We start from the raw sequence: 16,445 nt of genomic DNA, 5'->3' as shown, positions 1-16,445 counted from the left end.
TGTCCTGTATTTCCCTCCTGCTTCAAAAATCATTTGAGAATTAGACCACAGCTTTGGATATATACATGCTGACATGCCTGACAGTGAGGCCTTTTACCAACAGACAAATTATGTTATTTCCAAATTCCATCAAAGAGCCGAAGCCCAATAAACAATATACATATTTGAGAAAAACTCTAAATATCAATCTTCATTGACTTCAAAGAAACCAGTGTGACTGCAGTTTGTGTGTACTGGGGGTAGAAAGCATAGGAGGAATAGAAGAAATACAAAGAAATTGGGTTTGATATTAAATTCTTCATATAGGTTGAAAATTTGTCTGAGAACATTCTTTCAAAACCTGTATCTTGAAGTAGATGATATTGACTAACCAGTTTCATAAGTGTTAGCACTACCATGTCTTGGGCCTCTTTGATGTATACCAAATCAAGTAATTACATTTAACTAAGTAGGAAACGATGAGCCTTTTTAATGCTAGAAGCCCTGGATGCTTATTCTCTCCAGAAAACGTTCATTCCACAATTATTTGTTGAACACTTTTTATGTGGCATTCACTGTGCTAGGCAGGGGAAGAAAAAAGTGATGATCATGGCACTGTTCTCATAGAGCTAACAGCTCAGTAGTTTTAAGACCATGTAAACATTTTAGTTTCTTGTAAGCTAATAATAAGCATCCAAACATTTGTTCTTCTAGTTTTAATTAAGCCCCAGATCCGCTTGAGTTCTACTAAGTTCAACTGCAGGCATACGACAAGTTATCCCACCAACCCATTGCTTCCTCCCAATACTTGGGAGTTCATCCCACCAAGCTTTGGCCTTCTGACTGAGCCATGCCTGGACTCTGATCCTTTCCTTCCTATAATCCAGCCGCTTTAACAATTAGCCCCTGAATAGCCTCCCTGCTTCTGACCCAATCCCCCTTAGTCAATTATCAGTAGAGCAGTCCTTTTAAAATTTAACTCAGATCTTGATGTTTGTCTGCTCAAAACAGTTCAGTTGTTTCTTCTTTCACTCAGTAAAAACTAAAGACCTTAGAACACTTATAAGACCTCACCACATACTGCCACATACTATCCTCGCATACTCTGTTCCAGTTATGCTGACTTTTTTTTTTTTCTATTCCTAGAAGTCCAAGAACCTTCCTCAGTCAAGGGTGAATGCATTTACCTTGACATGGAACCTTTTTCTCCCAAATGTCTACATTCCCTCAATGTTTTCATCTCTATCCCCGAAGTCATCATATTAGAGAGGCACTCCTGGGCCACCCCATTTAAAATGGCAAGTCCTGGGCTTCCCTGGTGGCGCAGTGGTTGAGAGTCCGCCTGCTGATGCAGGGAACACGGGCTCGTGCCCCGGTCCGGGAAGATCCCACATGCCACGGAGTGGCTGGGCCCGTGAGCCATGGCCACTGAGCCTGCGCATCCGGAGCCTGTGCTCTGCAACGGGAGAGGCCACAGCAGTGAGAGGCCCATGTACCGCAAATAAATAAATAAATAAATAAAATAAAATGGCTACTCCTGTCTCCTCTTCCACCACACCCTCTCCCCAAATTCACGCTTTGCTTACTACTATTTTAACTATTTTCTCCATTGTATTAACCACTGTTCAACATACATTTATGTGACAATTTATTTGTTTGGTTGAGTGTCTTTCCTTACGAGGTATGAGCTCCATGAGGGCAAGAATTTCTATCTGATGTGTTCACTGCTGTATTCCAATTGCCTAAAGCAGTGCTTGATGCACAGTGGATGCTCAATAAATGTAGGTTGATTAAACAAACAAAAAAACAAACAAGCAAACAAAACTTCTACTTCTACTTTCTCAAGTAATTAATTATCTGGTCTCGTTTTGTGTGTCTATGTGTGTTCTACTTATGCAGAAGAAATAGCCACTACTCATTTCTAGTGACCCTTGCCAATGGAAGATGACTATAATATAAAGCATGAAGTAAACTGACATTGCCATTCACGGGTGTCTTCCCTTCCAACTTTCAAGATGTAGCCTTTCATAATGAAAACTTCTCTAACTTTAGATTTAGAAAAATAAGATTTAAAATATTTAGTTCAAAACATATTGCTCAAACACTTATTCTTTGCTGAGGTCCTATGCTATGCATGAGGATACAAAGATGAATCAAATTAGCTTCTGTCTTTTTTTATCTTAGGCAAGTCACTTTACTCCAGTACGGCTGTTTTCCTTTTATTTGTACCATGATAAGATTGCACTAATTGATGCCTAAAATGGTGCTCCAGAGAGGGTGTGGAGAAAAGGGAACCTTCTTGCACTGTTGGTGGGAATGTAAATTGATAAAGCCACTATGGAGAACAGTATGGAGATTCCTTAAAAAACTAAAAATAGAAATACCATACAACCCAGCAATCCCACTACTGGGCATATACACTGAGAAAACCATAATTCAGAAAGAGTCATGTACCAAAATGTTTCTTGCAGCTCTATTTACAATAGCCAGGACATGGAAGCAACCTAAGTGTCCATCAACAGATGAATGGATAAAGAAGATGTGGCACATATATACAATGGAATATTACTCAGTCATAAAAAGGAATGAAACTGAGTTATTTGTAGTGAGGTGGATGGACCTAGAGACTGTCATACAGAGTGAAGTAAGTCAGAAAGAGAAAAACAGATACTGTATGCTAACACATATATATGGAATCTAAAAAAAAAAAAAAAAAAAAAAGAAGAAAGAAAGTGGTCAGAAGAACCTAGGGGCAAGAAGGGAATAAAGACACAGACCTACTAGAGCATGGACTTGAGGACATGGGGAGGAGGAAGGGTAAGCTGGGACAAAGTGAGAGAGTGGCATGGACATACATACACTAACAAATGTAAAATAGATAGCTAGTGGGAAGCAGCCACATAGCACATGGTGATCACCTTGGTGCCTTGTGACCACCTAGAGGGGTGGGATAGGGAGGGTGGAAGGGAGGGAGATGCAAGAGGGAAGAGATATGGGGACATATGTATATGTATAATTGATTCACTTTGTTATAAAGCAGAAACTAACACACCATTGTAAAACAATTATACTCCAATAAAGATGTTTTAAAAAAATAAATTACATAAATAAATAAATAAATAAATAAATAATAAGTAAAATAAAATGGTGCTCCAGAAAAAATTCCTATGATTACAAGACTATCTCCACCTTGGATTTTGGAAAAGTCTGAAAGGATAGTGTGGATGGAGAAAATCCTGGAGAATAAAGTTGACATTTTTAACTCAGTCATGAACCAGTGGTGACTCTGATATTTTAGTGAGATTAACCTGTAATGTGGTTAGTCTATATGTGACAAATTACCTATTGACTACAGTTATAATTCTTTCCTAGAATAGAGACTCCAAATATGTTCAGGCATTCTAAAGCAAATCAAATTCATAATACTGATTTGGATAAAATGAGTAATTTATCTTTCTATAAATACATTTGGTTCTTGTTCTCAGAACCAATACCCTTTATAGGGCATTATCTTCCTTAACGTTAAAATCTGAGAAGTCTGTGGTACATGTATCCAGCTGATGTTTCATCTAAGATTAGTCACCAGTCACCTGTTAGAATGAAATGATTTTAAATGTCATTTTTAGTAAGTTAACTAATTATTAACTCTAAATAATGCTTACATTAGAGCTCTTTTAAGAAATAAATGGAAATCTCTTTGTTCTACTGCCTTCATAGCAGAATGAATTAACTATAAATATTATCTATATCTATATCTATATCTATATCTATAGATATCTTTGAATGCAGCTTGTAAATTTGACTTATGGAAAATTCCAAATGTCTCTAATTAACACATTCTCCTAATTAATATCCATATATTTTGTGAAGAGTATCTAGTATTTGGATATGTAAGACTTAGCACATTCCACTGTTACTAGTTAAATACAGTACCTTTCAAAGATATTAACCCTGAGAATAAGAAGCACTTGTGTATTGACAAAGATAAACTTCTCATTGTATCCAAATTAGTATTATAAAATAATTTTCTTTTACTTTGAATGTCTGTACTAGAAAAAGCAACTATGGGCAACCCAGAAATTTTTAAATGTGCATCTCACAATCTGAATAACATTCTAATGATTTAAACTAGGAGACTGCACATTAACAGCTACATCTTCTAAAATTTGTTGCATGACAACTCCATATTTTCTGATGGTTCCATTTTACCTCCTCAGGGACAGCTCTTATATGAACAAAGCCTTTTCTGAAGACGATGAACACTCGGCGGGCTCCACAACGTAAAGCAGATGTTGCACAGTCGAAAGCTGTGTCTCCAGCTCCGAGTACAATCACGGCTCCCCGTATCGATGGCAATGGAGAGTGACAGGCACACATTCCTGAATGATGAAAGGAAAACCCCATTTTCAAGTAGAGAAACCATTTCTGCATGACAGCTCAAAAGATACTTGTACTCAAAGCAGTGTAAAATTGCATCTTGCAGTTTTCGAGGATGGAGTGTCACTATCAAATTATTCTGCTTCATTGAAAGACAGTTTTATTCCCACTTTAAAAATATGCTCATACATGTAATTTCATAGTCAATACCTTTAACTTCTTTTTTTCCTTCTAGAAGGATAGATATAACACATTTTGAAGAGTGTGGGTCATAATAAACTGGAATCAATCAATTTAAACTCTCTGTCAAAGTTGTGATATGTATTTTTAACTTATTGTCATTAAATTTGTTTGTTAGAAGAAAAAAGTGATCCTTGTGATCTGAGTTAATAATTTGTAGTATTTCATTAAAACCTTTTATTTAGAAATCATCTTATAAGATTTCTAACATATAGCCCTGCTGTAGAGTATATTTAGTAAGTTTTGAAAATTAACATGCTGAATATGTTCCCTTTATGTAACTGAAGAATTTCTGAGAACTATTTTCTTGAAATAGTTAAAATAAAACTTTCTCCCTTTTACTGCTTTTTTCCTGATTTTGTTTGTAAAACTGAGCAATAAAAGAAATATGACTCTCCAAGTGAACATTTCTCAACAGCATTTATATGAATATTTGATGTCCATATGAAGATTCTTTAAAAAGTAAAATGCAGGTGTTCGCTATGTATTAGGTAACACTGTATTATTGGATTAAATAAAACTGTTGACAAGATAAATTGCTATAATTTTTGAAATGGCACCACAGATAGCATAATCATTTTGCTTGAAAGAGTTTGTATTTGGGATTACATAATTAGCCTTTTGTAATTCTCAAATACATGCTATGTGTACAGTGATCTTCCCTAGCAAGCATCATGTTCTCTTGGAAGGAAGAGGACGAAGATGGTACACAACTTCAGCTGTAAAGTTCTACAGATTGATCTAAGAGAGAAAGTTTCTTATCTTTTTCAATTTTAGGAGAATAAATGTAGATTCTTATCTTTTCCATATGTAATTGATGTTAGAATATCTGAAGTTCAGAATTCTTTAAAAATATATATTTAAAGGAGTTTGACAATCGGGTTTTAGGGAATATATTACAGCTTCTTTAACACTAAGATGATGACTCTAGCCCAGTCAAAGCAGAGGACGGGCATAGCTTCCAGTTCTTCCTTTGGTGTGTGAAGTGATTTCACACAGAGACTAGGTATTAGGGTATCCATCAAAGTGTTTTGTTTTAATTTCATAAAACTGTGGTTCAAGAAGAGACTGAATCTTTCAGCTGGTGTGGATACAAATCATTGAAGACATGATCAGTTGTCCTATTTTAAACAACAAAAAAAAACAGTTCCCAAAGTGAAGTTCCTGCCTTTTCTTTTAAGAACATCTTCTGATGTTTGTTAAGGACACTCTTATTTTGAAGGAACTTTTCATAATGCAGTTTAGACCTGCATAAACACAGTGAAAAATCCTTATGATGATGTTTGATTGGGAGGATGGACAAATAGATGATTCTGGCCAACAGTAATGTCAGATTTTTTTTTTTTCATTTTACATTGGTGTTATAAAGGATGAATTGGAGATCTGGACAATTTCCTACTGAGCCTGGACTTAATATACATTCATAATACACATAACAACATAGGTAACATTAGGAACAGAAGACAATATGTGATACCTGCTTTACTGCTTTTGGCTACAAGTGGCAGAAAGTCTTTGGATGTATAAAACCCCTGGTCCTGTGTCAGGCCTTGGAAGATGTGATCCTTTTTGGGTTCTGGCAAACCTAAGTAAAAAAATTTATAAAATATCATTAGCAGGTCGGAATTACTTTTCCTACTGACTATTAGAAAGAAAGTAGAAAGCTGTAATCATTAAGATAATGTGGTTCTTAGAGGAAAAAAATCTATAAGCAAATTAACATAAAAGAATGTACATAACACAATGTAACAGACCTCAGAGTATACCTTTAATACATAACTAAGAATACATCATAAATCACACATTCATGTGCACATGTACATGTACAGAAACATGTATACTCACATATAGTGTTAAGGGGAAAATCCGGTTATATTCTTTCCTCATGTCATAAATAAAAATAAATTTCAGGTGTATTAAAGTGCTAAATATAAAAAATTCATCACAAAACCTAAAAGAAAATATTTAGTTTTATCTAGTTCCTGAATATGGAAGGTCTTTCTAAGGGGAGGGGAGAAAGACTAAAAAATTTCGAAGGAAAAAAAAAGTATTTTACCACAAAAATTCAGCTAGTTTTACACTTCAGAAATATTATAAACAAATTAAATGCCAAGTGATTAGCTAGAAGAATATTTTAACAAATAAAATGTCTTTTCTATATAAAGACATTTCTCAGTTTTAATGAGGAACATATTAACTTTTCAATAGAAGCATAAACAAAAGGTAACAAAAATTGGGATAAAAAAAATATAAATAGCTTATTAGCACCAAAAATCTTAAATCCCCTAGTAATTTAAGAACTGTAAGTTAAAACAATGAGATATTGATTTCTCCTCTATTAAAAAGTAAAGGGTTTAAGAGAATTACACTATATGGCAAGGTTAAAGATGTGATTTGTTATGCTCTTTTGGTAGAAACTGGTGCCTAATTCTAAAAAAACAGTTTTGAATCTATCATAAGAAAATACTAAGACATGCAAATAAAGGTTTGATGTACAAAAATGGTCAGTGCAAAAAAAAAGATAAGAGAGAGAGAGAAAGGGTGGGGGAATATCAAAATGCCAACAGAATGAATAATCCAGTTTTACTTTAAGAGATGAAAAACATGACAGAACAAAATGCAGCCATTAAAATAAACATTTGAAAAATGTGGTAACAGACTGTAGTGAAAATACAGTATTAAACTAGCAGGACATAAAACACTGTGTATAGTATGATTTAAGTTTTATAAAAATATATAAACTATATAATCTGAACAGTAATCATTTCTGGTGGTGGGATTGTGGATATTCTGGGTTTTTAAAAATTATTTCCGTATTTTCCAAATGTTCTATAACATGCATGTATCAACTAGTTAGGAAATAATTGCCAACATTTTGAAAAGAATATGAATAGCTGGTTAAAATGCTTTCAAACTACAAATGAAGTAAATCTGATAGCTTTCACCCCATTACAGGAAAGCTTTTCATCTCAATTCCAAAAGGGGGAAATTTATAGTTTAATGTTATTTACTATCCAAATCTCAGTCTACCAATAGGGCATTCCAGAGAAATAGGAGTTTATTTCATAGTTAAATGAAAGCCAATGGTAGCTGCTGGTAGACACACTGAGTAAAAAGCATGGCCCAGGAGATGAGTTTTGTTGTGTGCAATAAGGTTGATACTGTATCTGACCTGAAAACTGAAGGTGCTGGTGGATTGAGTGCATAGCCAGCAATAAACCACTGCTGTCCCTTCAAATTAAATCAAACATTTTTCTTTCCTGTCTAGCACCTCTTTCATTTACTCCCCCCCAAAAGATTTGCCCTTTGTTTTTAGGTTATTTGAAGACCATTTTTAAAAATTATTTTAATTATCTAAGAAAGTTAGGCAAGTCATTTGACTGGTCTTTGCTCTGGCTTCTCTATAAACAAAACGGGGATAATTTTATTTCTTCATTTTCTGACACAGAGGAATATCCCTTAGTCTATTTGTAACATGGAAACTATTACATAAATGTGTGGTTATATATATTAATGTAATTCTTTTCGAAGGACTGAGATGGGGGTGGTTACAGTTACATAAATATAGCTGAATATGTACTTAAAGATTCTAATGACAAAACAATTTTTCTTGAAAGCTATTAAAAGATGATTGTAATTTAAGCTACACTTGATTAGTGAAACCAACATGTATCATTTTATATATATATATATATATATATATAAAATATATATATTTAAATAATAAGGACCTGTCTCCCCTTTCATATTACTATACTATAGAGATTGCATATGTTCTGTGGTACTTCATTTTCCCATTTTCCTGTTAAAAAACCACAACAAGGAAAACAATGTGAAGGGTTTTGCAATTTCAAGGTGATATGATAAGCAAAAACCTGTAAGACAGATCAAAAACAAAGCACAGAGAATATAAGTGGTGGATAAGAATAAAATTTCTGGTAATGAAGTCTAAGATCCTTCCTTTACTAATTCCTAATCTGAGCTTTTTCATTACTTGCCATGGTTAAGGTAAAAGGGAGATTTACATCTGTGCTTATTTTCTATGACCCACTGCTAAAATAACTGCTATATAAAGAAAAGCAAGGCATTCGTATTAAACACACCACCTGACCCATAGAGATGACTTTTTCTCTCCTGCAAGAATTATTTCACAAGAAAAAAGCTTCGGTAAAATTTAAATTTCATTTTTTCACTTGAATCATACACTGACAAGGACAACTGAGTTTCCTGTGCTTTCACCCCACTCTGCATTTATCACTATAATGAATTTAACATTTACTGGGTCAGATTCTCCCTGTAAATGTTCAAGAGGGCACCAGCTAAATGTTCTGACCTATAGATACTGGCTTGAGGACAGGAAAAATGAGCCAGTAACTGGATGGGATGATTATGATTGGGTTATCTCTGCAGCCTATTTAGCCACACCTCAAGTCATGCTCACTTTTAGATTCCCAGTGTCCACGGAGCCCTTCTCCCCTACCTGGGTAGCAGATCATCTATTAGGACCATGTATCTGAAGCTCTGCTCACATACTCTTTGGCAGTCCAGCCCAGCTGGCAGAAGTACCCTATTCTCTGCTAACTATGATGCTGCTGGGTGATTAGGAACAGGGTCTTTGTCATCAGACAGAGTTTGGTGTGAGTTCTACCTCTCCCATTTATCTGATTGTGATCTTCTGTAAGTTCCTATGATGGTTAGTTTTATGTGTACATAGCTAAGTACAAACATCAAATTATCCAATCAAACACTAATCCAGGTATTACTGTGAAGGCATTTTATAGATGTGGTTAATATCTATAATCAGTTGATTTTAAGTAAAGGAGATTACCTCAATAATCTGGATAAGCTCCATCCAATCAGTCCAAAGGTCTTAAGAAAAAATTGAGGTTTCCTTAAGGAAGAAGAAATTCTGTCTGTCTGCTGGCCTGGCCTACAGATTTTAGATTTGACAGCTCCCGCAACTGCATAAGCCAATTCCTTGAAATAAATCATACCACTCACTCAATCTATCTATCTATGTATTTATCTATTTTATATATGTCTTAAAGGCTTTATCTTTCTAGAGAGCCCTGAAACAATTCATTAATTGCTCTGATCTTCTACCTCTGCATTTCTAAAACAGAGGTAATAATTATATTTCTCTTCTCTCATAGATGTGCGACTTAAAGGAATATTTATCTATCTATCTATCTATCTATCTATCCATACATATATATATAAAGCTTTGGGACCTGGCACATAGTGAATGCTCAATAAACACTATCTATTAATATTAAGATAGGTTTATTATTCTGTAGTTTATAATTTTTTTTTCAAATTCCACATCTTGTGGCCAGGAAGAATAAATCTTAAATCAAAGTAAAGTATTAAAACCTTAGCAAATTTAAACAAAGTGCTACAAAAGAAGAAAAATGAAGCAACCTTAAGTGAAATATGAAAGATAATGAAACTTACAAATACCCATCTATCAAAGGAAGATTTCCCTGAGAGTAGGTGGCATATTAATAAATAAGGTATGTGTCTATACCAGGATGATTTCAAAATGACACTGAAATGACTTTTTAATTCACCTTTCAGTGGGAAGAAGGAGGTTTATGAATAAAGAGGAATTGACAAAGATTTGACAAAGAAAACAGCTCAGGGTAATATACATATAGTGTTCTTTGTCTTTCAAGAAGGCCAGATAGCTTCTTTGTTCCCCTAGAATAGTTACTGAAGTTTTTGGTGTTTCAGCATGCATTTATACAAAGGAACACCTTCGTAAGACGTACTGAAAGATAATCATTTTCAAGTTCTCCAAAAAGAAAAGAAAGAAATAAAATGTTGCTTATACTACAGAAAATCTAACTTAACATGTATTGATTACTTATAGGCACTGTTCTAAGTGCCTGACATATAGGTAGGTGATTTTTATATACTAACTCATTTAATTCTCAAAACAACTCTAAAAGACAACTCGCATTATTATCTCCATTTTAGATATGAGGAAACTGAGGCACATAAAGATTAAGTAACTTTGCTGAAGGTCACAGACAAGAAAGTAGTAATGCCAACTTCTAACCTGGATGGTCTGGCTGTAGAGTGTATGCTTTAACTTCAAAGTGCTGGCTTTGCCATGTATAAGGTTATAATTAAGCCCTGTTATAATGTGTTGCTACATAACAAGTGATGTCTAAAGTAATCATTCAACATATATGTATTAAGTTTCACTGTAAGGCTATGGATACGCATACAACAGAGAATGTTCCAATCTATTATTATTATTATTTTTTTTTTTTTTGCTGTATGTGGACTTCTCACTGTTGTGGCCTCTCCCGTTGTGGAGCACAGGCTCCAGACGCGCAGGCTCAGCGGCCATGGCTCACGGGCCCAGCCGCTCCGCGGCATGTGGGATCTTCCCAGACCGAGGCACGAACCCGTGTCCCCTGCATCGGCAGGCGGACTCTCAACCACTGCGCCACCAGGGAAGCCGAGAATATTCCAATCTAGTGGTAGAGAAAAGTCTGGCTGCTTCTCTGGGCTGCATCTTTGTTTTGGGATTCTTTTCTCTAGCACAATTCCTCTCTAAAATGTCTTCCTTCTTAACTGCATTCCCCTTGGGTATCTGCTGGTTATTTTTCAATATTTGATATTCTTTGAAATCTGTATCTTTGCTTTGTTTCCAAAGCACCTCCCTCTGAAACAACTACAGAATAAACAACAGCAGTGTATTTAGTAAATTCTTTGTACTCATATTAAGTTCTGCACAACTTCAATTAACATTAACAAGATATTAAATATTCTGTTTTGTGTTATCATCTAGTAAGTAACAGATGAGGAATAAGTTTCTAAGGCTGAGTCTTCATAGCTATTGTAGGACATGTTTAAGAATTTCTCAGATTTTATAATGTCTGCATGTGTTACTTCACTGGGTCAACTCATTCAGTGTTAATTGAATTGAGCAACAATTTGTGTGACGCCTCTCATTCTTGAAGGCATTCACTTGAATGACAGCTAAGCCGTCATGCGGAAGATGGAGATCAGACAGACGTGTCACGGGAGACAGCCTCACACATCCCATCGAAGTGGAGAAGACAGCACAGAACATTGTGAGACTGCCTCAGGTTCCTGGCTTATGGAAATGGGCAATGTTCTAGTATTCTGAACTCTCTCTGAGGTATACTGTTGTTATTTCACACAAGTGCTTTTTCAATAACATTTTAGTAGACATATAAAATCCCTCTGATTATGTCCTACTCTTAAGTTTACTGGCTGAGCACAGCAAAATGTAGTTGATGGCAAATGTCCTAAGTTTTTCACTTTTCCAAGTACTTTTGTGTCTGAGATTTTGCTGTCTTCTCAAAGAAGAAAGCACGTTGTGTGATCTCGGTCCTCATTGCTAAGCCTGGTTTGGGGAATGGTGCTGCATGAGGAAGAATATTAACATGTGAAGATTAAACATGGATTCATTAAACAAACCCTCACTAAGGGACACGAGGCTATCTACCACAGCTATGCAGTTGTGTCTTTGTAAGAAATGTCCCTGTGTAACCATTGTTTTTCTTTATTTTTGTTTATTAAATCTTTTAAAAATATCTTAATGCCAACTGACTTATTTCTATCATTTGTAAATACAGTGTACTAAATAAGAGTGAAATCTCTAAGTCAGACTTTCTGTGTTAAAATTCTCATTCTAGCTCTTACTAGCCATTGACCTTGGCAAGTAAATTATTCTTTCTGGGCAGCAGCAGCCTCATCATGGAATTGTTAGGAGAGTAAAATGAAAACAATATATGTAAAGCTCTTTGCATAGATGTGAAATAAATGTTTCCTTTTATTTGCATTCTCTCCCTAAAAGCCTTTGTTTGATACAATGAAAGGATACATTCGGATAGACATAAATTAAATGTTCATCTAATCCATCATATACACAATTCACACTGTTGGCACATTTAAGTGGTCAGTGTTGGACAGATTGGTTAGAATGAAAGGCTGTGGTAAGACAAGGGTATTCCTCTAACCTCATTCATTCTACAGACTACAATGGATGCAAACCATATGTGCTTCAAGACCAGGAAATAGCAACATTAAGACCCTCTGTTGGTTAAGGCATCATTCAAATTGCAGCAGTTAGTTAACATCCTGCCTGAGAGAACACTGACCTAGGAGTCTGGAGAACTGGGTTCTAGTCTCATTATATCCCCTTTCTAGCTGTACTTGGGTAAAATTACTTTTAATACTGTGGCTGTCAAATTCCTTTATTTTATCTAATTATGTTTTATTAAGGTATAATTGACATATATTAGTTTCAGGTGTACAACATAAAGATTCAGTATTTGTATATATTGCAAAATGATTACCACAGTAAGTCGAGTTAACTGCCTTGATTGGAACGAAGATATCTCTGACTTATGTATAGGGTTGCTCTGAACTGAGGTGGAAAAGTACACATAAAAGCACTCTGGTAAATCTAAAACAACATTCAAATGTAAGTCATTATTACTGTCTTGGGTAAAATATAAAAACTATGGAAAATAAAGACTCACATTATAAAAGATTCATAGTATACACTTTCACAAACAGAAGATACTGCAATTAATCATAAGAAGATATTTAAATGGCTGTACATAGATATGTAAATGTAGGTATAACTCATAAATACATGTATTATGGATATATGTGTTTATATACTTACTAGAAAAAGTAAACTATTTCGATATCAAGGCCAAACAGTTGAAATTACAATATGGAAATAAAATATTCTTTTCAAGGGCCTAAGCATTCCACAATTTCACAATGGATTATAAAGTTCTTCATCTGTCACTTAAAGATCACTTATATGACTCAAAGGATTTACTTCCAAGGGAAAACAGTGCCGTAAGGTTTATCATTCTAAGATCTATATATGGATTAGAAAGAGAACAGATCAATGATGCCCTATTGTGATTCTTTTCTCAATAAAACTCCCCATCTTTTTCTGACAACCCACTGTAAATGCGTTTAGCTCTTGGGTGTTCAGACTGAATTCAGAAAGAGTGGAGTGATTCAATATAACACATATGAAATCAGATCACCATATATCACAATAGTATTCATTTCATTGATTTTTCAAATCCCCATTAAATATCTGTTCTGTATAACTGCTCTCTAGTCTCTCTCTCTCTCTATGTGACCACAAGCATTAATTGTATGGATCACATAATTCGTTAGAGCATAACAAGATGAAGAGCTTTTAAAAAATGTTATGAATGAAATCACCATCTCAAATCATATTTTTTTCCCATTACACAAGGTATTTTTCTGTACAGAAACATATAACAGTAATGACATCCAGGCCTAAGAGGAGTAAAGAACACTCATACAATTTTGAAAATCGGAGAGACACTGAACTAAGATCTTCTTTTTGTATTTAATTATGAAAACAGTATAATTTTAAAAGCATTGGAGAAGAGAATAAAGTAAACAAATGTAATAATTCCTATGAAGTTACAAACGTATTTCAGTTTGCTTTTATGATTTCATGTAGAAAATATGTATAAGTTCTATTATACCAACGAGATCAGTTCATAAAATTTCATATTAGAACTTAATATCAGGCTCCAATTTAGAGTTTGTATGGGTGACAGACAATATAAACATATTAATAAAGCAATGTGTTCACAAGATCAACACATATGAAGTAAACTGAATCTAAGTGGTTAAAATTCTTCTAGAGGATTTTTAATCTGTAATAAAATATCTAGCAATTTCATATAACAAAATGAGAATAAGGTTCACTATGCATTTGTAGTCTCATAATTTTTACTCCTTTTACACATTTGGAAAAAATAGAGAGAGAGAGAGAGAGACCTTATTTTAATTAATAAAATATTTTCCAAGAACTCAAAGATGGATAAAATATCCTTGAGTGTTTTCTACTTTCCTGATAAATAATTTCTATATTCAGGATCCACCTTATCTATTGTTCTTTCTACATAAAGGGACATATGAAGGAAACAAAACAACAAAATCCTGGACCAAAAAACAGAAGATGAACTATTTTTCTTTATATTTTTGTAATCCAATTTTCTTGTAATTAGCAGAAGTTATTTTACTAACTAAAATTTAATTTTAATATAAAAATAAGATCTCATTAAAATCCCTCTTCTAGAAAACCTATGTTAATGTAATTTTCTTTTTCTGCCACAAAATTATACATATCCCTTTGATTTTTGGTATTATTTATTAAAGTGTGCTTTATCTCTTGGGCCTTTTCTATTTGTTTTCCTCCCTTCTCTTTTCTCTGTTTCTCATTCTCATTTGGCTTTTGCTATAAAACAATTTCCTTCCATTTTAATCCTCACATCATGAAGTAAGGAGGGTAAGCAAAAAAATTCAAAGAATATGCCTCAGGCGAAGATTTTTTTTTCTTAATGACTGGAATTCTTAGATGGTGTTAGAAAATTACTATTTAGGACTATGTAAGTATACTATATTCCAAAGTAAAGAAATCATTAATAATAAAATACTAAAAAGGAACAGTTATATTACAAAATAAATCTACCAGGCTTACAAAGAAAACAAATTTGCTACAGCTACCTGCTGTGGAGATGAGGCAGTAATCCCAACAGCAGGAAATAAAAGAGAAGAGAGGAGAAAAATACAAAAGCACAGACATTAAAAAAGTAATTAAAACACTTATCTCCATCGACATACATTACGAAAAAAAACCCTCAACCAACCACCTAACACCATACTTTATTGAACTGCACAGCAGGAAACAGCATTAAAGCTGCCACCGTAAACACACATTCTGTAGAAGGGAGAACACCCCTTTAAAAATGTAATCTCAAAAGTATTACTAATGTGTTAATCACCAGTAAATGTACCATACATTCATTGTATTGTATTAGTTACTTTCTCAAAGGTATTTATTAATTGTACTTCTAAATTTTTTACTCAAATAAATTCTTAAATATACATACTGGTAACCTGTTTATTTGTAATCGTTGTAATCAATTTTACAGCTATATTGTGAGGCTAAAATATTCTGTATATCAAAAACTTTATGTAAAATTTTTTAATATAACATGCATTTATAATAGATAATGCAGTTAAACTGTTTTCTTTAAAGTCAAACTAATCTTTGCTATAGTACTGAAATAAAAAGAGTGAAACACAATGCAAGAGTTGAGGTCATGGATTAAAACTGAAATAAAAGCTAAGAATCACTCTGAATTACCCAAGTATGCTCTGGCCTTCAGAGCTCTGCAAAGTGAAACAATACAAGTCTGAGGAAGCAAGTGGCAGGCCTTAAAATAAAGACCATGCACCAAATGTGCTTGGTGACTCTCTCAGCTGCTGAAACTTGTTTTTGCATCTACCTGATTCTCCCCAGGCATGTATGTGAAACAATGGAGAGCTCCCTGATTCAGAATCAAAAGATTTCTAATGGACTCCTGACCTTTACGTTTTAGCTATTAGCTATAAGCTCATGCCTAAGTCATTAAATTTTAAACCTCAGTTTTCTCATCTTTAAAATTAGATGAATTACAAAAATGCATTTCCTTATAGAACTGTTATGTGGACAAGTAAGCATAGTACAGCTCTATATTGCTGAAACAACTTAATTTTACACGTAGAAAATATAGATATTGGTTTTGCTACCATATAATTCTTTTATCTTTTAATTATGCATTTTGTTCTTTACTCAAATGATACATTTCTGTGCAAATCTATTTATCTTATTCTAAGTCACTACTGGGTTTTTTATAAATCTTACAAGAAAATACTTATCTTAGTAGATTTTTTCAAGAAATGTGTATTCAATAAGAAAAATATTAAATTATTTCCATGATTAAATATACTTGGAATGTGCTCAGTATGACCAA

At 33.9% G+C, this 16,445-nt stretch overlaps 1 protein-coding gene across 3 annotated transcripts in view; it reads right to left on the bottom strand.

Moving 5' to 3' along the window:
- The window catches only part of DPYD (dihydropyrimidine dehydrogenase), an 811,527-nt gene that overhangs the window by 456,944 nt on the left and 338,138 nt on the right, over window positions 1–16,445 (bottom strand). For all 3 annotated transcript variants that reach the window (XM_081225179.1, XM_081225181.1, XM_081225180.1), the window contains 2 exons: window positions 6,074–6,181; window positions 4,189–4,358 (listed from right to left, as the gene is read on the bottom strand). In XM_081225179.1, coding sequence (XP_081081305.1) covers window positions 4,189–4,358; window positions 6,074–6,181 — 278 coding nt within the window. The remainder of the gene's footprint in view (window positions 1–4,188; window positions 4,359–6,073; window positions 6,182–16,445) is intronic.

Source organism: Mesoplodon bidens, assembly GCF_964165515.1.
Source record: "Mesoplodon bidens genome assembly, chromosome: 2".
Classification (NCBI taxonomy): Eukaryota; Metazoa; Chordata; class Mammalia; order Artiodactyla; family Ziphiidae; genus Mesoplodon; species Mesoplodon bidens.
Note: the sequence above shows the minus strand (reverse complement) of the source record. Positions and strands in the feature narration are given on the sequence as shown.